The sequence below is a fragment of the Equus przewalskii genome, chromosome 29 (genome assembly GCF_037783145.1).
Source record: "Equus przewalskii isolate Varuska chromosome 29, EquPr2, whole genome shotgun sequence".
NCBI classification, from domain to species: domain Eukaryota; kingdom Metazoa; phylum Chordata; class Mammalia; order Perissodactyla; family Equidae; genus Equus; species Equus przewalskii.
Genome location: NC_091859.1, coordinates 43,456,860 through 43,479,661, shown reverse-complemented (window position 1 = coordinate 43,479,661; position 22,802 = coordinate 43,456,860). Strand labels below are relative to the sequence as shown.

At 45.5% G+C, this 22,802-nt stretch overlaps 1 protein-coding gene across 16 annotated transcripts in view; it reads right to left on the bottom strand.

Moving 5' to 3' along the window:
- Window positions 1-22,802, bottom strand: part of TBC1D22A (TBC1 domain family member 22A) — a 342,988-nt gene that overhangs the window by 52,780 nt on the left and 267,406 nt on the right. For 9 of the 16 annotated variants that reach the window (XR_011534637.1, XR_011534639.1, XM_070599907.1 and 6 more), the window contains one exon: window positions 108-203. The exons of 2 other annotated variants lie outside the window; for them this stretch is intronic. Coding sequence is in view for 7 of the 14 variants with exons in the window: in XM_070599907.1 (XP_070456008.1) it covers window positions 108-203 (96 nt within the window). In the remaining 7 variants the exon portion in view is untranslated. Of the gene's footprint in view, window positions 1-107; window positions 204-20,182; window positions 20,322-22,802 lie in introns of those variants that run through there. 5 more of the 16 variants (XR_011534636.1, XR_011534634.1, XR_011534635.1 and 2 more) reach the window with 3 other exon arrangements.

The following is a 22,802-nucleotide window of genomic DNA, read 5'->3' as shown; positions in this document are numbered from 1 at the left end:
CGGCGCGTCTCAAAGCTCTTCCACAAATAACCCCATGAACTGAAATTTAATAAACTTCTCCGAGTAGAAAATCAAACTCCGGTTCTTTTGAAAAGGCATTTACTTACTTGAAAATCTCTTTCTTCTAGTATTTCTTTCCTCCATCTCACGAGAAAAGCAGCGCAAACGTACAAGTGGAAGCGCGAGAAGCCCTCAGGTTCAGACTGCAAGAGAGAACACAACCAGAGACTTGAGCGCGGGCCGTCCACAGGGCGTCCACGGGGCTGCGCAGCTGCCTGCCACGGCCGCGGGGATGGGGGCAGGGGTCGGAGGGGACCAAAGCGGTGCTGCCTTACTCGTTTTTACTTCATGCCTTAATTTCAAAATTTTCATCTCATTAAAATAAACATGAATTTTTCTTTAAGTGCCAGCAGCCTGACAAACAGCAGGTGAAGAGCAGCCCAGGTTTTAGGCAAGTTCCTTTCTTCTCTCGCACAGATGATAGCCAACAATAACAAAAGGCAAATCCAGCGAGCACTAATTCTTCACCAGGGGCCGAGTCCACTCGTGCAACCACCATGGGAGGGAGGGAGTCTCAGTTCACAGGTGAGGAAACAAGAGCAGAAGCCAAGCTGTCTGCCCAGGCTGAATGGGAGGAGGGCAGCAGGGCAGCACCTGCCGGGGTCTGTCCCACACGGGCGTCCTTGCTCTCCCGGCGTTCCCAGGGAAGTGAGGCTGACCGAAGTCGTGGGGCAGGGAAGGACGCTGTGACACCCCGTCAAGTCACGATCCTGTACGTCTCCTCGTTGCGTCCAACACTCCCTCTCCGCCTCCTCCATCGCAGGTCACCCGGGGCTCAGCTCCCTTCCTCGGGGCTCACACACCCCTCCCTTCAGGAGCACCCTCCCCATGCTGCCGCCTTAGTTCAAACACACACTACACACCACCGACTTCTGATCCCAGCCTTCTCCAGACTCCAGCTCTCAGAGTGACGCCTTGACGACTGTGCCATCTCATGTGACACCTGCATGACTACTATCAATAGTTTACTAGGCAAATAAATAACAAGTATAATGTATAAGATGGTGACATGATCTGGGAAAAACAAGGCACTAAGAAGAGCAATGGGAAATACCAGGGACATTTGGGAGAGGGGGCTGTAATTTAAAAATGGTGGTCAGTCACCCAAGGTGACATTTAAACAAAGAGGGAAAGCCATATAGACATCTGTGGAGAAATGAAAGACCTTGAGGTTTGAGACTGTCTGGCACCTTCCAGAAACGGCAAGATCAGTGTGGCTGCAACAGAGAGAGAGGTGAGCCAAGCAGAAGCTGAGTTGAGGCCCACATCCTCAGGGCCTCCCTGGTCACTGGCTTGTCCTCATGACCACTGGAAGCTCTGAGCAGAGGAAAAACCTGTGCTTCCAAAGGATGCCTCTAGCTGGCACGTTGAGAAGAGACTTGGCCTTGGGCAAGGTGGGGAGAGGCAGACTGGGGAGAGAGGTTAGGAGGCCACAGAAACCATAAAACCAAGAAGTGGCAGTGACTGGGGCCAGGGGGGTAGCACTGAAGCTTGTGAGAAGAGGTCAAATTCTAGATGAATTCTGAACTTGAGTCAACAAAGTACACTGATGAATATGGGCGCTATGGGGTATGAGAGAAAGAGAAGAACCAAGGATAACACCAACATCTTTGGCCTGAACACCTGGAAGGATGAAGATTCCTAAGGTGAGGAGAGTTTAGTGGAAAAACCTGCAGGAGAATGTGTTTTGGTGGCAGGCTGTGAATTTGTTCTTGTGGACACGTTAAGCCTAAGACACCTGTTAGGCATCATGTGGAGACGGCAGGTAGGCAGTTGGACAGATGCATCCATAGTGCAGGAAGGTGGGTCTGTGGTCCAGCCCAGAAGCATACACTGAAGACTGAAGGCCCTAACAGGAGTATCCAGGGAGCCAGGAGGAAACACAGGAGAAGAGGAGACGCTGCAGAAGGGCCAAGTTGGGTCTGGGAGGTGACCCCTGGATTTGGCCACAGGGAGGTCACTGGCGAGCAGGAGGGCTGACCTGAGTGTGTGAGAGAGGATGGTAAGGAGAAAACTAGAGACGGGTGTATTTCGTTATCTTATTTCACTGGGCTGGCTGGAACCGTCATTAGTATGTTGAGCAGAACCGCTGACAGTGGAGCGGCATCCTTGCCTTCTACTTCCTGATTTAAAAGGGACCCTGTTTTCCACATTTCACTCCCGATAATGAAGTTTGTTTTGCTCCAGGCCTTTCGTGTAGACAACACATAACAGGTTAGAACAGTTCTCTTCTATTCCTAATTTACTAGAGTTCGTACCACGGATGCTTACAGAATTTCATCAGACGCTTTTCCTGCATCAATTGAGAGGATGATTGTTCTCCTTGAAATCTGTTAATGTGGTGAATTACATTAGTATAATAGTTTCTTTAATGTCATACCAAGCTTGTTTCCCAGATAAACTCAATTTGGTCACAATATATTATATTTTTTAATCATAGCTAGGCCTGTTCGCTAATCTTTCATTTAGGATTTCTGCGTTCACACTTGTGAGACTGGCCTTTCATTTTCCTTCTTGAATTGCCCCTGTCTGGTTTAAGTACGAAGGTAGTGTTTACTGCTTTTCCCCTCTTCTTCCACGCTCAGAGTCTGCACGAGACTGGGATATCTGTTTTTCCAATGTTTGCTAGACACGCCCGTAAAACAGGGGGGCCTGTTTTCCTTGTGGGAAGACCCGTATTCCCGATTCAATTTCTCTATGGGTATAAAATACTTCAGACCTTTTCAAATTTTGGAAGATTTTAATTTTTCTAGGAATTTGTCATCTAAGTTTTCAAATTTGTTCATGATATTCTGTTTTTCTTTGATCTCAGTTGCATTTGTAGTAATATCCTATTTGGGATTCTTAATACCACTTTTGTGTGGCTTTTCTCATTTTAGTTATTAATCATGCTTGAAATTTGTTAATTTCACGTCTGTTCAAAGAACCAACTTTCGATTCAGTTTTAGGTCTGCTGATCTTTTGTATTTCATTCACTTCTGCTGCTGTCTTTATTACGTCCTTTCTTCTAGTGACTTACTTTCTCTCTTTTTTATTGTCGATATTTTCTAACACCCAAAAGTAGAGTAGCTCCTACTTATTTTTAAATCAATCAGTTCTTTTTCTAACATAAGATAGACAATTAGCTCATAACGTTCGGCTTTTCTTCACTTCTGATATTAGCAAGCTTTTAAGGCTATAAATTTCCTTCTCTTAAGCCCCACTTCAGGGGCATTCCATAGTTTTAATGAATAGTCCCTTTATTATCCTTAAGTTCTAAGACTTTGCTCCTTTTTTATGGCTTCCTTGTTTGAATCATGGCTTACTTATCAGTATGTTTTTTAAAATCTATAAACACGTGGTTCATTTTTAACTTTGCTTTGTCTTCTCAGCTTTTTTTTGGTTATTGATTCATAACTTAACTGTGCTGTAACAGAATGTGATTTATATGATGTTGGTTCTTTTAAGTTTGTTTAGATTTGCTTTTTGGAGTAGGACACAAGCAGTTTTCACAAATGCTCCATAAGGCAGCACAGTTAAGAATCAAGAACACAAACCCTGGAGCCAGAGCGCCTGGGTTTAAGTCCTGGCTCTGCCACCTATTAGCTGGGTGACAGGGACAAGGAATCTGGCCTCCTTGTGCCTCAGTTTCCTCATCTGTAAAATGTTATGAAGATTAAATAAATTAAACAATGTAAAGCACTTAGAAAGCCTGGAACGTAGCAAACAGTATGTAATTGCCAGCTATTGTTCTTATTAGGTGCGTGTTAAAAGAGCATGTATGCTGGAGTTCTGGGATACAGGGTCCTCTACACGTCCATTAGATGAAGATAATCAACAGTGTTGGCCAAATCTCCTATAAATCCTTATTGGTTTTCTTGTCTGCTCATGATTTATCAACAACTGAGTGGTGTGTTAAAAATTCCCGTTACAAGAGTGGATTTGATTTCTCCTTTAGTTCTGCCAGTCTTTGTTTTCTCTATTTGAAAGCTATGTTGTTAGGTGCATACAAATTTAATGTTGTTTTATCTTCCTGGTGTACTGAACAATATTGCTCTCAATATATATGACCTCCTTTATCTCAGGTAATGCTTTTGCCTTAAAGTCTTTTGAGGAGGGGGCAGGGGTCTGGTAAGACCAAAACTACATGTCAACTTTTGTTGGATTATTCATTAGTTTTAAACAGCTTTGTTGAGGAATAACTAACATCCAGTAAACTCACATTATAATCTGACAGGTTTTGATATGTGTATCCTCCTGTGAACCCACCACCACACGCACCATAGTGAAGACGTCCATCGTCTGCAAAAATTCCACTCTATTCTCCATTTCATTTCACCTCTCTTTTCATATTTCCATCTCTCTGTCTCTCTGGGAGAAGTACTTCTTCAAAGCTCTCTTCCAGTTCATTAGTCATCTCTTCAACTGTTATCACAGTTCCTGCTAACCTCATCTAAATTTGAAACTTGGTTCTTTTTCCAGACCTGCCTTGTAAATTGTGATGGCTTCCCTTTCCTTCTTTCATCCCACACCACCCTTTTTATTATTTTAAACATATTAGACTTATCTTCCAGTGCATCTCAGAGAGCTCTGACATCTGTAGTCTCGTGGGTCTCCTTCTGCAGTCTGCTGTCTCTGCTGGTTCTTGCTCTTGGTGGCCTGCTTCCTTGTACTTCTGCCGTTTTCCCCCTGTGGAGCTGATAGTCCTTGGAACTTTTATCTGTTGGAATTTTTGATGCTGGATCAAAAGTGGTTTTCTTTGGGGGGAAAAAAATTGTATTTGCCTCTGCCAGAGCCTGAGGTCACTAGTATCCCAAGACTGCCTTAAACTAAATTTGGAGCTTGAAATTTCTCAGGACCAACTAGTAATGTGAATGGGGGCTCCAAACCCATGTGAATGTAGGGCTGTAGTTGGAAATTCTGAGGGGCCCAGACTTTTAAAGAATCCTTTTTCTTTAACTTCCGTGGCCAAGGGCAAGAAAGGCCAGCACTTGCTCCTGTTTAGTTTCTGAACAGTATCCCGGTTTTGTCTCCTGCCTGTGGCTCACTAAAACCAGGCTGAAGGCCCTAGAAACTAACTGGCAGACACCCCAGGGTGAACACCTGCTTGGATGCTGCTCCTCTACCTCTCTAGATTTACATTTGCTGTGTTTTCTGCTCTGTGGGAGTCTCTCTTCCTTTGCGGTTATGTTTTTAAAAGTACACAGGCATCCTTCAGTGTGTTCTGTGACAGGACTGGCCTTCTGGACACCAAGTCGACCACATTGCCAGAATGGAAAGCTCTGCCCTGTTTTTTTCCTTTAAATCAACCCACTTCTTTAACAACTTAAACGGATTTCTACTGTAGCTCAGCAGTACAGATTTGATGTGCTAGATACAGTTTTGCTAATATCCATTAAAAATATACATCACCATAAAAATTTAAAATATTTTTCTCTGCTGGAACTAAAATCAACTATCAATTCAAGCTCAGTGAAACGCCACTGAGGCCTCTGTACCGTGGACCACACTGATTTCCCCATCTGCACTCTAGCCCTCTCTAGCCCATCTTCAAACGGTAACCAGGACGCCCTTTCCAAATAAGTGGACTCCTATCACATCACAGAGCCATTTAAAGACATCGATTGCCTTTAGATACGTCCAGACACCTTCACATGACACTCAGTCCTCTGGCATCCTGGGCCCTGCCCCACCTGCCACCTCAGGGTGAACCCTCACAATTTCCCCCAAACACCAGGCCCTTTCAGCCTTACCCCTGCCCTTGCACCAGCTGCTGCTCCAGCAAGGAATGCTTCCCTGGTTTCTCAGCCAGATAAACCCTAATCATTCCTCAAGCTCTCTCCCTTTCTCCCAGGCAGTCGGGGGCCCAGCCCTTGCACCCACAAGCCTGGCTAGGTCTCTGTTGTCGCATTTGTTACACTGTCCTCTTTAATGCTCACTCGTTCTTTCTCCCACTGGCCTGGGAGCCTCTTCGCTCCAGGTCCGTGACCCCTTCTTTGTAATTCCTGCCCCAAGCCCCACAGGAGGATTAGAGACGGAATGAAATTACACACACACCGAAATCCACCAATTCAGGTTCCAGGAGCACAGGGGAACTGCCAGGCTGAATTAGTGGAAGCTTGACCCCGAGGATGTATCTAAAGAAACAGGCCTTTTCCTTTTAAACACTGAAGTTGGCTGAACAACATAGGGGAAACTTCAGGTCTTTAAGGGTGTAGGGGAGCCTGCCCTTGGGAATGCACGATTGGTGATTAGCTTTGCAAATGTGAGAGGGAAAGGGCTCCAGGGGTACTTAGGGATGTTCCAAAACAATGGGTTCTCTAAGGAATCCTGTTTACACTCTTAATTTGCTTAACAGCTTTTTATTTAACAGGAGAGAGTAGAGGTCAGCCTCAGGCCAGCCCTGGTACCCCCCCCCACTTGGAATTCATAGGCTGGGCTGTGAATTCTGCAGCCCCACAACATGTCTCCAACTGGCAAGCAGAATGCAGTACAAGCCACACTTTCACAGGAACACCACATGAGGAAAAAATGGAGTTTTACAGCTTCGTTCTTAAGTGGATTATTTGTCTTCGGTGACTTGGTAAATCATATTAAAATAGCAATTTAATAAATAAAAAATTCATATCATAATGGAAAATGGGCTTCTGCTTTAATGAAGCTTAACCTGAACAATAAATACCGTCATCGCAGTACAGGGCAGACCAGGAGGCCGAGTCTCAGCAGGGGCTGCCCACACACCACAGGCAGCTCACAGCCCGGCCCACTCAGGACAGAGGGGTTTCCCTCATCTTTGGGATCTGGCACATTCAATCGGGGTCTTCCCAATTAGGACCAAGTCAGCCAAGCTGACCAGCCATTTCCAAACCATCCCGGGGTGGTGCCCCTGAGCAAGGAGAACTCTCCAAGGGAAGAGATGTGACTTCCTGAAGCCCCCCTGGGGGGAGGCTGCTGGATGACCATGGTGCCAACCAACTGGGAAGCACAGCGCTGGGGGCCATTTCAGAGCGGTGTGCGGGGCCCCACTACAAGGCAGGCTCTGGGGAGGGTCCTGAACCCCAGTCCAGGCCTTCCAGCCGCCATTGCACCAGGCTTGACCTGTAAATCCTGACCTCCCAATTTTCCCGGGCTCCAGACTAGTTTGGGGAGGGAAAAGAGAGCCAGAGAGCTGGAAAGGCCACTGAGTGATTGCCCTTGGGGTTCCATGGCAGATGCAGTGGATGGGGTGGTTGGGGGCACAGAAGCTGATCTCCCCGCTCAGCCCCAGGGACAGGGCTCTTGAGCTGGTCAACTGCAAAACCATAAGCTGTTCCTTCCTTTTGCAGCAGAAATCCAAAGAGCCCAGACCAGGAAAGCACCATCGCATGTGTAGATTCTCCAGACTCAGGGAGTGGGGGGCTCAGTTGCCCTGCCTACTGAGGATCACCATGTAGTCTCTGGATATTGCTACACGAGGACAACTCTCCTCCACCTGGAGAGTCACAGTGCCGCAGAAAAAGCGACAGAGTCTGCAACAATCACAGCACCCCTTCCCCTGTGATCCTGCCACCACTCAACTGAAAACCCCCAGACTGAGAGATTCAGCTCAAATTTTCCCTCCAGGCATTCAAGGCCCACCCCACCTAGCCAGCCTCCTCCCCAATGACTCTGCCGCACGTGACCCTCCACACTGGGCCTGTTCCTGCTCTCACCATTTGGACCCACAGCCCTGGGGCCAGAAACAGCACTAGAAACCCTGATGGCTCGGACCCTGATGGCTCCAGAAACCACAAGAGTCTGGCCTGGACGACCCTGGCTATGCCCCTCCTGTCCTCCCGGGCTTGGCTCCCTCATCCCACAGGCAGGGGCAGGGCAGCAGCAGCTGGGCACTGCACACGGAAGGTTCTGGTCCCTGGGTGCAGCCTTGACAAGTCCAGGGGCAGCACCTGACCGCTCCTCATGCCTGCAGGCTTCTCCCCACCATGATCAGAGGAGAGCTCACCCCAGTATTCTCCTTCCAGAACCTTCTGCACCTGTCCTCAGGGCACAGCTGTCTGCACGGACAGCATGTCACCAACGCTCATAACTCCCTGGGTCCATTCTCACCCCAACAAGGGCAGGACTGTCAGTAAAGGTGATGAGCAACAGGAGGGAACCCCCAGGACCTCCAGGCCACCTCCTCCGAGCGGCACCTGATGCCTCCCGAGGAGCACGACACACCTGTGAGGCGAAGCAGGTCAGCTCCTGCTGCACAAGGCCTGGTGAAGCACATCCAGTGCCCGTACTGTGACCCCAGAGCGCACACGCCAGCTGGTGACATCAGGCCAACGGACAGCCAAAGTGAGGTCAGGGCTGCATCTGGACAGGCTGCACACTGGCCCTAATATTACCTCTTTGCAAGGCAAGTCTGTTAGCCAAGTCTCCCAACATGCTCACCCCAGAAAAGGGTCAGGATTCTGAGGACAGGGAATTCTAGGGGTCAGGGAGAAACACCGTTCCTGTAACTCATACCAATTTTAAAAATCATAAGGCCCTCTAGCTGAGGGAAAGACAGTTCATGTAAGAGCCCAGATGCACTTGGAAATGACCATTTAAAAGCCCTAATCCCATTCCAATTGGATCGGACAGTTGAAATCTCCAGATCCTGGTTTTTACTACCTCCAGTAAACTGTGTCTAATAACCAGGCAGCATACCATAAAACCTGCTCCAAAAGAGAGCTGCACCATGATGGAGCCCACGTGGCTCCTGGGAGACCCCTGACTTCAGTGGCCCGCCCCCTCCCCAGCAGAGATGAAAGGACATTCTGACAGGCCAAAACCCAAGGCAGGCAGGCAGCCTGTGGGTGTGTGGAGCCCATCCCTGCAGAACTTTCACTGGGGGAGAAAGATGGAGGCACCCAAGAATGCATCAAACCAAATATGGAAAAGATATAAAAGTTCTCTGAAAGACATAAAAAACACCCTAATTAAAGATACACTAGGTTAAAGGACTAACAGATTCAACATTGAAAAGATGTCAATTGCTTTACATTTTAATTTACAAATTTAATGTCTTTCTAATCAAAACTACAACCATGTTTTTTTGTGACCAGGAAGCTTATTCTAAAGTTTATATTGAAGAACAAAGGGCCAAGAATAGCAAGACAGACCCAAAGATTAAAAAATAAGGTGAAGACTTACATCAGACGTCAAGATATCTTGTGAAACTAATAAAGATCATGTGACCCAGGTCCAGGACAGAGAGGCGCGTGGAACAGAGAGATCAGACACAAGCCTGTACTGCCACGGGTGTTTATCCATAGCAGATGGGGGAGTACAGAGAGTGGGGGAAGGATGGATTATTCAATAAATGGTAACTGAGACAACTGGCTATCCATATGGAAAAATCAAAATTAGATCCCTGCCTCACGCCCTACACAAAGCCAAATTCAAGGTGGATTAGAAAGTAACATACAAACACAAAACCCTAAAGCATAAATTTTAAAAATCAATAAACTTGACTACATAAAAACTTAAAACTTACATGTGACAAGACACTATAATTAAGATGAATATACAAGTCATAGACTAGTAAAGGACGTTTGCAGTGCATATATGACTGATAAAGGATTAGTATCCAGAATACACAGATTTTAAAATCCCGCTGATAACCAATAAGAAAAAGACAGACTATCTAGTAAAAACATGGGCAAAGGATGTGAATGGACCTTAAGTGGTCAGTAAAACTAGGAAAGGCTACTCACACTCACTGGTAACCAGGGATGGGCAGTGCAAAATGAGTGAAAGTGGGATGTCAGTTCTCAGTTTTCAGATGGGCAAACACTAGAAATTACGAGGAATGCAGACTACAGGACAGGATATGAGCTGAAAGAAATTCTGCATGTGCTGGTGGGGGAGGGGATGCAGCCACTTTGGAGAGCACCTTGGTAATATCTAGATGTTTGCATCCTATAGCCCAGAAATTTCTTTCTTAAGCTTAAGGAGCAAGTCCTACATGCAGGTATACGGAGATGTGTACAAAGAACGCTAGATTGAGCATTATTTGTAATTTCAAAAAACTTAGAAACCAATGTCTTTCAACAGAAGAATGGATGAATTACAGAATATTCATACAATGTAAAACTACAAAGTATGAGAACAAATGAATACAGCTATATCCATCAAAATGAATAAATATTAAAATATAAAGTTGAATAAAAAAGCATGTTGTAAAAGAATACTTAAGCGTGATGCCATTTATAAAATGTTTCCGAATATTTACTATGAGACTACACATTGTGGATACATGTATGTGTGGAAAACACTAAAGCGTGTTTAGAAATGATAAAAACCAAATTCAAGGTAGGGCCAACCTCTGGAGAGGAAGGAAGGAAGCTTCAACGGTATATGGAAAATTTGATTTCTGAGTAAGAAATAAAAGATCTGAAGCAAAAATGAAAAAACTTTTAGACTTGACAAAGCTGGGTACTAAGTACCCAGGCATTCATTAGATTATCATCTCCACTATTCTGTATATTTAAGATTTTTCATAACTAAAAAAAATGAAAAAGACCGGGGACTAATTTGAAATGGTCTTTCTCAGAGTCACCAAGAGAGCTGTCTGTTGGGAGGACCACAGATCCACGTGGCTCCAGCCCAGCCAGCGAATCCATCCAGCCTCAGCCCCTCCTTGTCCTTCAGACTATGTGGCAGCAGGTACTCCCCGTCCTTGGATTCTGACTTCCATGACCTTGGGTGACCCCCGCTCAGCATCTTCTCCGACCTAGGAGTCCACAGGCACAGCAGGCGTGAGGCAGGCCCTAACTGCTTCTGTCCCTCCCTTGACCTTCCTTCAAGGCTCTTGCCCCAGTCCTTCACCGAGCAAGGTTGTTCCCATGTTTGCTCTCTTACAAAGCGGCCCTGATTGTCAAGAGAAGCTCAAAGGATGAGCAACATGACCCGAGTTATCCTGGGGCCACCTCTGCCTCTCCTTCACTCACAGTTTGGAAGCAGAAGATAAATCCAGATGCCTCCTAACATTCTGAGTTTTCTTAAAACTACATTTCAGGTTCTGCAGTGAATCTAGTTTCGCTAATAAAATGACAAAATCAAAGTTCAAAATGACTACAGATTAACTCAATGCAAATTACATATGACATACACTTTTTAAAATGTAGGAAATAAGGCAAAGAAACAGTTTTCCTTCTATTTTTTATAAGAGAGAAATTGTGATAAAAGGAACAATTTTTCACCTTTAATTGTATCATTAAGCTTTCCTTATAATTTTTGGCACTGAAATAAAAATGAATGGCCTTCTGGCGTCAGGAGATTTTCCTGTGTGTATGTATTTATGTAGATGAATTTTTGAGGCCATTCAAATGACAAGAATTGTTTCCCATTCTTTGTGCAGATTCAAGTGCACCAACTTCAGCTGTGCAAGCAAAATCTTTGCTATGATTTCCTTTGAAATATTCATCACCAGGCCATTGCATTACACAATTACCTACCAGGAATGCAGAGCACAGCCATTTTAAAATTCACACCGACATCCCCATGTTTGGGGCATGGGCTAGTAATGGAACTGTAAATCACGTTTCATTATGCAGCCAGATCCTGAAGCATAAACGAGCCTGGTGCTCATCCAGCTGGCCGCAAAGGGACTGATCGATTATCTCTACGCCAACCTCTATTATCTTTTGCCAGATACTTATTGGCATGTGTCTGTCCACGTCTGAGAACATTCCAAATGGTTAAATGACAAAGGTCACAGCCAATCCAATCCAGTCTGTGAGTCACTAGGTGGAAGCTTATCTCCACAGCCTTGGGAGGGCCAATCTGGGAAAGGGAGGTGACCCACAGGCTGCTCCTGGTTCTGGAATTTTGGCTGTTGCTCTAATGTATCAGTAATTCTGAACCGAAATGAACATTTTAAAGCTAAGTAGTATAAGAGAAAAACATAAAATAATAATAAATACTGAAATGTTTTTAAAATTGCTAGTGACTGTTCATTTGACATACTAGTCAGGGTTCTCTGGAGAAACAGAGCCAACAGGACATTCAGTTCACACACAGAGACAGAGAGAGAGATTGATTGATTGATTTTAAGGAAGTGGCTCACACAACGGTGGAGACTTAGAGAGTCTAAGGTCTGATGAGGAAGGCCAGCAGTGGGACCCAGGAAGAGCTGATGTCGCAGGTGGAGGCTGAAGGCCGTCTGGAGGCAGAATTCCTTCTTGCTCAGGGTGCGGTCAGCTTTTGTTCTATCCAGCCCATCAACTGACCCTGACCAGATGGGGACCACCGCATCATGGACAGCAATCTGCTTTATTCAAAGTCCATCGATTTAAATGTTAATCTCATCCAAGAACACCCTCACGGAAACATCCAGAGTAACGCTGACCAAATAGCTGGGTATGGGGCCCAGCCAGCCTGACACATAAAACCAACCGTCACAGTGGATGGCCGCTCAGATCATGATCCACCTTCGACGAGGAAAGGTGATCTCCAGTGCTGTATTCCTAGGTCCTTTTACATGCTGAACAACTGGTTTAAATACTCAATTAATTAACAAAAAAATCAACACTCCCCTAGGAGTTACAAACTCCTGTGACTCACAGAGGAGTTTTCCCCCGAGGATGGATAGTCAGAAGGAGTTCTGGAAATGGAATAAAGCAGGGGCATCATCTTCCCCCTAGTTAGCACCTGCTCCCTATAATACACTTCTGCTACTGGTCCTTAAGGGAGGAGTTGATCCTTAAATGCAAAAAAGGCACACCAGCAAAACCAGTTAAGAGTCAAACAACAATAACCTTGATTTACATATTTTGGCATGAGTCTCAGGGCAGACTGGTCCCCCTCACAGGCACTCGGAGCCGACTGTGTGTGACTGAGTCCACTGGAGCACAGGCCTCCTGCCACCACCAAGAGACGGGGGGATGTTTGCAACACCAGTTCACATCACAGGTATCACACTGCCCACAAATGCCTGTCTCCTTTATGGATGAAATCAAAGACATCCTTTAATGCTGCTCTGTGAAAACTTCATGAATTATACAAGCTCTGAAGGACTGTGGGGGCCAGAGCAGCCGTTAAACTGCAAGAGGGATTAACTGTGCCACCACGCTCAGCTGCCCTTGTGGGGCCCCTCCCATTTCCCGAATTTAAACCCTGCACACCTGATGACCCGGCGTTTGCCTAAGACCATGCATCACTGTCTGGTCTACGAGTACCACTCTAGGGGTATTTTTGCTCCCCTGTCCAAACTGATAAACTCTACTGTTCTTTAAATTTTGTCAAGGACGTTCCTGGCAAATTAAAAGGAAAGAGATCTTGCTGCGGGTCCTGATTATTTTTCTTTGAAGCAAGAAATGACATCACACCAGTGAACAGCTCAAAGCCCCGGTTCTCTCTGTAGACTGAATTTAGCCAAAAGAGCATCAAGGTCAGAGAAGGAGCGAGTGAGTGCAGCTCTCGGGGAACAAACCAATTTTCCACCCCCAGCCCCGTGGTGACTCGGTGGCACCCGTGTAAGTTGGTGGGCCGCATGTGTGCCTGTCCACAGGCTGAGACCATGGAGCACTAGGGAGGCACATGCGGCTCGGATGTGGCCTCACTTCCCGCCTGTCTGGTGACAGGTGATGGGGAGCTGTTCCCCTCCTCCACTCCAGGTCCCAATCCGGCCTCGTAAGCGACTCTCCTGAGGCTCCTTCCTGCTCTCAAGGCCTTGGAGCCCCTTGCTTCTGCCTCCATCTCCCCAGGCACTCCCTCCTCTGAGGCCTCTCTTTGCTCAGGCTCGGGGCTGCTGCAGCGTCTCCCCAAACCGCTCCCTCGCTGTGCTCTGTGCTGTATCCCCCACGACATACCCGGACACGTGTGTATACCACACTCCTTAGTTCACTTGTTGTCCCCCATGAGCTCCCTTCCCCACAAGGAGAATGCCTCATGCTCCTGCACCCTCCCATGTTTAGCACAGACACAGGCCCCCACTGACGCCCACTGCCACCCTGAGAGGGCAGGGCACTGAGGCCAGACTGGGCCTGGTTCCAACTCCCTTGTGTGTGACACTGGGCGAGCTCCCGAGCGCTCAGCTAGAAGCCAGCAATGGCAGTACTGGCTCTCCAGTGTGCATGACAGTACGAGTGAGAGATGAGCCTAAGGGCACAGCATGGAGCCCTGGACTCCCCACAGGTGGTTAAGAGAATGATGAAGCCAACGACACCCTAGTACGTTTTTCACCGTCAGCACCAATCGGAAAACTCTTGAAAAGAGACAGACAGCTGACCTCCATGTGCATCTCAATGTCCTCCAGTGGAGAGGGAGCGTTCAGCTGGACAAGCTCTCAAGGCCTTGGGACTCAGAGCCCAGGGCTCCGGGGTCTGCATTTCAAGGGCAGCGCTTTGAGGAGCTGGGAGCGGCCTGCTGGGTGCGTGTGCCATGAGGGAAAGAGACAGGAGTCCACATGCAAAAAGGTCGTTTCTGGATACCTGCCTCTATCAACTCACCTACACAGCATCTCCCTCACTAGCAGGTTCACTGTAAACCATCATTCTTATAGAAATGAACCCGAGGATTCTGAGAGAGCAAAAGAAATCGTGGCCTGAGATGGCTGTTGCTGCCTGGGCTGAACACCTGAGAAGACCAGGTGAGCTCCTGCAGGACCAGCGTCCACCTGGAGAGAACGGAGTCCTCCTTTCCTACGATAAAGCAATAAAGGGCATTTACTTGGTCCAAGATGTGAGGTTTGCAACATCCTTGACTGGGATTGCCCAGTTACTCAGCTATGAGAATACACGGGTGGAGATGGCAGCGGAGGAGATAAACTGTGCACATGCACTGCTGGGATGAGGTCTGAGATGGGAAGGAGGGAGCGTGCTTGGCTGATGCAGAGCTCCTTGCGGGCAGGGGCTGGGCCTCAGCTCAGCTCAGTGCCTGTCGGGCACATGAGGCTCAGACAGACCCACAGATGTCCCTTCTCAGCACAAAGCAGAAGCAGAATCTCCTGGTGGCAAGCCTGGGACTCTTCATTCTTGACAAGCTCCCGAGATGACTGCCACACAAACTAAAGCCTGAGAATTGGAGAGACGAGGTCCCGCCTTCCCTCCGCTGGGTCTCCCCCAGCACCTGGCACAGTGTTTCTGCACACAGTGTATTCAGAAGATGACGACACTGAGTGCGTTAGTGAAGGTTCTGCTCCAGTTCCAAGCTGTCAACTTAACTAATAGCTTCGCCTGATTACGATGGACAATTGAACAGTTCAAAGGGTCTCAGACCACCAACCTTGAGCGAATACTTTAACCTGGCCCCTTATAAACTAGGCTGTGATAAGACTTTTATTCCCTTTGAACCTAATTTGAACAAAAAGAATCCACATTCACCTAATAGCCATTCTATGGGGAATCCCCAGATTTAGCAGAAAATGGAATAGTGAAAAGAATTTCTAATCAGCTAAAAGAAGGAAGATTACACAGGCACAGAAGCACACCAAGAAACCAGCAAGGGGCTTGAAAGAGCCAGCTGTTCAGGCCCGTGACCCCTCTGACCATCCACAGCCTTCAGGCCTTGCTCCTTCCAAACACCCTCACCCAGGCCAGGGCTCCAGAGAGTGTGTGTGCATGGGGTGTGGTTTTTAAAAACATTTTCAAACAAGACTTCTCAAAACTTCCCCAAAGCAGAAAGCACAGGATAAAAACCCCACGTACCCATTCCTCAGGGTCCACAACGATCACGTGGCCAATCCTGTTCCATCCATAACTGACCCCTACCCCACCCACATGCTGCTGGAATATTCTACAGCAAATCACAGACATGACATTTCATCCATAAATCATTTCTTTTAGAGCTAAGGTCTATTTCTAGAAACCTCATCAGGAGACCATGATCGTATCTGAAAACGTTAACAGGAATTCCTCATGGTGACGAAACACGTCTCCGACAAGGTTGTCTCTTGAGAACGTGCTTCCCCAAGACACGGCACCTTGGCATAGTGAGTATTTGAAGCTGAAGGAATTCAGAAATGTCAGGTGCTGGAAGGACTGTCTGACCTTCCCCCGAAGCAGGTCATAAGGCCCTCCTGTGAGAGGTGCCCTCCCTCTACCTGGAGGAAAGGAGCGTCATTCTCTCCAAAGACGAGCAGCATGGAGAGGAGGGCGACCAGGCCCTGCTAAGACTCCCCACTCACGACAAGCACCTCCCACCCTCCTGTCCTGTCACTCCCTCCACGACTTGCCCTCTTCATCAAGCCCAGGATAAAAATGCTCACATTTAGGTCTTCATTTCCCTATGAAGGCTCCTGTGTAAAACTTTCATTAAATAAATTTGTACGCCTTTCTCTTGTTAATCACTCTTCTGTAAGGGAGCCCCAGAAGAGAACCTAGGACGGGTAGAGGAAAGACTTTCCTCCCTACATCTCCAAATCCTGTCTTTCCATGCTGCTTTGTTCTAATCAGGCTCCAAAAGAAGTGCGCATACGGCCTTTCAAGGTCAGTCTGTCCAGTCTTCTAAAGGTCCTCATCTCCTCTTCTGTTCCTGGTGAGGAAAGCGTGTTCCGCACCCTGGCTTCGGCTGCTTCCATTCCCATGGCGAGTTGTAAGCCTGCACTTAGATCTAGAGGCTCAATGAGAGTCAGATGTGACACTTTTTTTGCAAGAATTAATGGAGAAGTGTGCCCTTCATATTTCACCACATCAGGAGGCACGCCATGTCTGTGGTCTCTGCCTTTGTGATGCTATGATTGATTAGCGGGTCCAGGTGTTGCCAGACGGATCCATCCATTATACAGTTCCCTGCGAGCTGCCTCTAATGGCTTTTGAAGCCATTGGTGAGCGCTGCCTTAACCCATCACTTCATTAGGGTGACAATGCAATTCTTTCATCCCCTCTGCACCTGTAGCCACATTTCCTCTGTAAGGAAAAACTGTCCCTCAAAAACTATCTGATTACCAGAAAAATACAACTTGTTTGAATCTTTCCTGTCATTTACCAGTTGATGCCATAGCAACCTTCAAAGTGAGCCAGCGAGGGTTTTATTTAGAAACCATTATGAATTCAGAGACTTTAACATATTTGATATGTTTCAATCCACTGACATCATAATTCTTTCTGAGGCTCAATTTTCCCATTTCTGGCCAGTGCGAGCCCCTTTTAAATTGGGCTCTGACATGACCCCAGTGGTCTCTGAGAGGCCCCTTGCTTTCTTTATGACTAAATGTTCCAGACTCATCTTGAACATTTCCTGCTCCAGTCCTGGAATTAGACGTTTTTCTAAGGAGCCCTGATTCTTTTTAATGAGAAATGGTATGGAGACCGTGAGGGGGTGTCGCTTCCACTAGGTAGATTGTTTGGCCCAATAATTTTCAGTGGAGAGAACTAGAAGATATGATTTTATTTCTTTTAAAGAGAAGACTACATGCTAGATTCCTATTGAGTTCTAATTCATATTTAAGATTATAGGGTTTTTACTTCTTTGATTTTATGCCTGATTCTTTTCCCTTATGTTAAAAATCTTAGTTCCTATTACATTATCATACTTATTTGCTTTATCCTAATATATATATTTATATGTAATATATGTATTTCAGTATGTGTGTATATAACAACAGTTTCAAGATAGCACTAATATTATTACTAACAATCTGATTACTGAATAGCGTTTCAAAATTTATTTGCCATTCTTTCTGTGCTTGAGATATATCCTACCAGGGACGTACATTCAAAGCGCTTGTAAGTTTATATGAAGTAATTTTTCTCTGTGTAGTTAAGCCACCAACTTGATACATAGTTAGGTTCATTTTTTAAATTTTAATTTTGTTCTTGCTTTTGTGTATGTGTGTGTGAGGAAGATTGGCACAGACGTTAGCCCTGAGATAACATCTGTGTCCATCTTCCTCTGCTTTAAGTGGGACACCACCACAGCAGGGCTTGGCAAGTGGTGCTAGGTCCACGCCTGGGATCCAAACCTGTGAACCCCGGGCCGCCAAAGCAGAGCACGCAAACTTAATCACCACGCCACCGGCCCGGCCCCTCTTCTTGCTTTTTAAGGACAGCTTTCTTATTTAGGCTTAGTTTGGTTTTATAATTATGCAAAGCAACACAGGATCCCAAAGTAAAAAACTAAAACAAGGTGCATTCAGAGAAGCCAGGCTGCATCCCTACCCTTCCACTCTCTCCCATCCTCCCCGCAAACCTTTTTCACTGGATTCGGGTTTATCCTTTCATTGACTTTCCTGTTTAGTTTGTAACATGAGCAAATACGTGTGTTCGCTGAAAGCTGTGTGTGTGCACGCGCATGCACGTGTACGTACGCCCTCATACTCTGCCACAAGGTAAGTGATGGAACGCTATGCATGCCGTCTGCACTTTGCTTCTCCTAGTAAACAATACAACCAAGAGCCTGCCAGCAAGATGCAGAGCGCATCCACATCCTCCTCACCGCTGCACAGTGTGCCAACCTGTCCCACGTGGATGGACATCTGTGGTACTTCCCATCGTTTGCAGTTACAAATAGTGCTACAACGAATAGGCCTGTGGATACAACATTTTGTATTTCCTCCAACTCACCTTCTGGATGGTTCCTGGGCCAAGAGGTATAAGCAGATACCCCCCTGTGTTCACTCTGACTGGTCTCTGCTCTTGAGCTGCTGAAGCACTATGCTGACCTCACTGCTGTCTGCCCACCTTTCCTATCAGCCGACAAGACAGTCACTACAGCCTGATGGCTGGCTTTGGTGGGCAACGGATAACAGTACCCCATGTACTAACATTGCTGCATATATACTACCAGTATATATAAACAAGGCACTGTCTTGTGTTTTTTCTAATTAAAGTTTTTATTTTGAGATCATTGTAGATTCACAGTCAGTTGTAAGAAATAATACAAAGAGACCCCACGTGCCCTTTACCCAGGTAAGAGCTACACTTCTAATTCACAGGAAAAGGAATAACGATTGGCTCCTCAGCCTGGGCCCTGTGCTCCTCACGTGACTCACCGAAGAGCATTTGGCTAACTGCTCACTGACACATCACAGTCAGGTGGACATTTACACAGGCTACTAAGACAAGACATGTCTATCCTCATGGGCACCTGTGTGCTTACAAGTTTTAATGTGGGCATGTGATTTAACGTTGCTGTTTAAATAAACATTTCATTTGGCTTGCATTCACATTTATCAGCACACATGCGTGTGGATGTGGAATGCACGTGTTTCTGTGTACATGTCGGATGTCGGTGTGGATGTCGGTGTGACTTCTTCTAAACGAAATCTAACTGTTCTCCCATCTCTAGATTCCTGGAGAATAAATATTAATTCAACAATGAAAATCAACTCGTTCAGATCTCTGGCCATTATTTTTTTTAACTCATACACTGACAAGAAAGGATTAAAGCTCTCCATTACAACTATACTCTTTCTATCAGATTTTGGCTTTATGTTTTCTTATCTCCACGACTGAGGACATATATGGTTAAAAACGTTTTGCTACAATAAAATGGTTGTTTTTAATTAACTTAATACAATTTCCTGTGGTCTTTTTAATCTTCACATTAGCAACCCTATTTTGCTTCTGCTGAAGTTTGACTGGGAGAGCTTTGCCCAGCATCTCATTGATAATCTTTCCATGTCCCAAAAAGGAGGAATAAATGATAAAATGGAAACTCCAAGAAAATTTGACACTGTACTTTAAGATTACATGAATGAAATATTCCTCTAATCTGTGGGTATTTAAAATAATATATTTTGGTGCTCTATTTTACTTTTTGGAAAAACTTAATTCATGACCAACCACATACTTGGATATTCTAGTATTTTTTAATTGTTTAACTAAATGCTGAGTTAATACAAAAATATTTTTTAAATATATGAAAGTAAATGGGGCCGGCCTGGTGGCATAGTGGTTAAGTTCACGCTCCGCTTCAGCGGCCTGGGGTTTGCCAGTTCGGATCCCAGGTGCAGACCTAGCACTGCTTATCATGCCACGCTGGAGTAGGCGTCCCACATATAAAATAGAGGAAGATGGGCACAGATGTTAGCTCAGGTACAATCTTCCTCAGCAAAAAGAGGAGGATTGGCGGCAGATGTTAGCTCAGGGCTAATCTTCCTCAAAAAACATATGTATATATGAAAGTAAAGGAATGCCAACAGAACAAGAACTCTAAGGCTTACCATCCATTGTTTAAGGAGAAGAAAACTAACCTCTCGCTGGGCGACTTTCCCCAAAGCCAGCTGTTTCCTTGAGATTCTGACCCTTTGAAGGTAAACGCTATCTCAAATTGTGTGTTGATCATTTCTTGGATTTTCTTTGTCTTTTCACCACGGTTGTTTCCTTCTGGATCTGAATTTTAGATAAATGTAGCATAAAGTATGTATGAATCAAGGACTTTCTTTTTAATTCACCGTTATGTTCCTGAAATACATTCATGTTGCTTCAAGTAGCTGCAGGTCATTATCAATTTTCATTGCTTCATCAATACACCACAATTTATTTATCCATACTTCTGTGAATGGATACGTAGGTTCTTCCCCATTTTTTGCTATTACAAATCAGTCCTGCTGTAATCCTTGTGCACATTTTTAAAAGTCTCTCTAGAGCAGTGGTTCTCAAGCTGTTGTGTGCTCCAGAATCACCGGGAGGACCCACCCCAGCATCTCTGATTCAGTAGGTCACTGGGAATGGGGCCCAAGAATCTGCCTCTCAAATGAGTTCCCCAGTGATGCTGATGCTGCTGGCCCACAATCACACTTTGAGAACCACTGTTCTAAAGCAGCACTGGCCAATAATGGAAATGTTTATGTCTGTATTGTCCGATCGGTGGCCACTAGCCACAGGTGGGTCTTGAGTACTTGAAATGTGGCTGGTGCGACTGAGGAACCAAATTCTTCAATTCATTTAATTCTAATTAATATTAACTTAAATAGCCACATGTGGCTGGTGGACAGTACAGCTCTAAGTATACATAATACAGGAATGGAATATCTGGGTCTTAGACAATGCACCTCTTCAACTTTTCCAGGAAAAGCTAAACTATTTTTTGAAGTAGTTTTTACTAGTTCACACTCCCACCAGTGGTTCCTATGGCTCTACATGCTCCCTCCTCCCTAAAACGTAATATATTTTTGTTGTTTTGCTGAGGAAGATTCGCCCTGAGCTAACACCCATGCCTCAATGTTCCTCCATTTTTTAGTATGTGGGCCACCAGCACAGCATGGCTACTAACAGAGTGGTGTAGGTCCCTGCCTGGGAACTGAAGCTGGCCCACTGAAGCAGAGTGCACTGAACTTAACCACTAGGCCAGTGGGGCTGGCCCTAAAATGTGATGTTTTATCTTTCACACTTAAGCAGAGGGTCCCCAAGCCCTCCCTGGTAAACACACACACACACACACACACACACACACACACCTCAACACAAAAGTCCTGGGCAGGGCAGGGGTGTTGCCTACCAGCGCAACCCTGAGGAAAGAGCCCTTTGGGGGTGACTGCATTATTCAGAGGGCTCTCCCTGTAGCCTCTCCACTGAGAGGACCCTATTCTGTCCCAAGTACCTGGTAAGCCTCAAATACTGGAGCTCCAGTTCAACAGATCTGAAAAATACAGCTTCAGTGTTCCCCTTACACTAGGCTCATATTTTGACTGTGTTTTTATTTGTTTGGGCTTCTGAGTATTTCTAGCTGGCATTAAAAAAAATTATTAACTTTTTTTGATGTATAATTCACATAAGGTGAAATACAGAGGTCTAAGCATACTGTTTGATGAGTTTTGACAAATGAATACACCAGTGGACATCCCCATTAACAGAACACGTCCTTCCCCCAGGACTCCCGCACTGCCAGAAGAGGGGGCTGGGTGATTTCTATCACTACTGATTAATTCCGTCAGTTCTAGAACTTCATATAAATGAACCCATGCAGTATGCACTCTTCGGTGTTTTGCTTTTGTCGGTTAACATAATGTTTCTGAGATGCATCCACTATGGTTGCTGAACAACATTTCATGGTATGAATTTGTTTATCCATTCTCTGCTGATGGATATTGCATTTGTTTCTAGTTTTGAACTAATATGAACAAAGCTGCTATGCACATTCTTGCACAAGTTTGTGTGTGTGAGCAGAGGTGTTCATTTCTCTCGTCTAAGTACCTAGGAGTGGAAATGTTGGATCAGTGAGTAGGCGCATGTTTCATGTTCAGTTTTATAAGAAATTGGCAGTTTTCCAAAGTGATGGTAGCAGTTAACATTCCTACCAGCCGTGTATAACATTTCTCCACATTTTTGCCAATGTTTAGTGTTGTCAATTCTTTTAATCTTAGCCACGCTGGTGGTTGTGTAGTGGTCTCTCACTGTGGTTTAATTCGAGTTTCCTTGATGACTAATGATGTCGAGTACTTTCTCAAGTGTTTATTGGACATTCATCTCTCTTCTGTTGTGAAATGTCTTAGTCTTTTATCCAATTTTTTTAAAGATTGGTACCTGAGCTAACATCTGTTGCCAATCTTCTTTTTCTTCTTCTTCTCCCCAAAGCCCCCCAGTACACAGTTGTATATTCTAGTTTTAGGTCCTTCTGGTTGTGCTTTTCTCCATTTTTTACTGGGGCTATTTGTCTTTGTAATATTGAGCTATAGCAGTCTTTATATATGCTGGATAGGAATCCTTTGTCAGATTTATGGATGATAAATATTTCCGCCCAGTGGGTCTCAAGTCTTCTGGACTCTACTTGGCTCCATATTCTATTATCTCTCCCTATGCCAAGACACACTGTTTTGATTATGGTAGCTTCATAGTATGTCTTGAAATCAAGAGGTTAAGTTCTCCAACTTA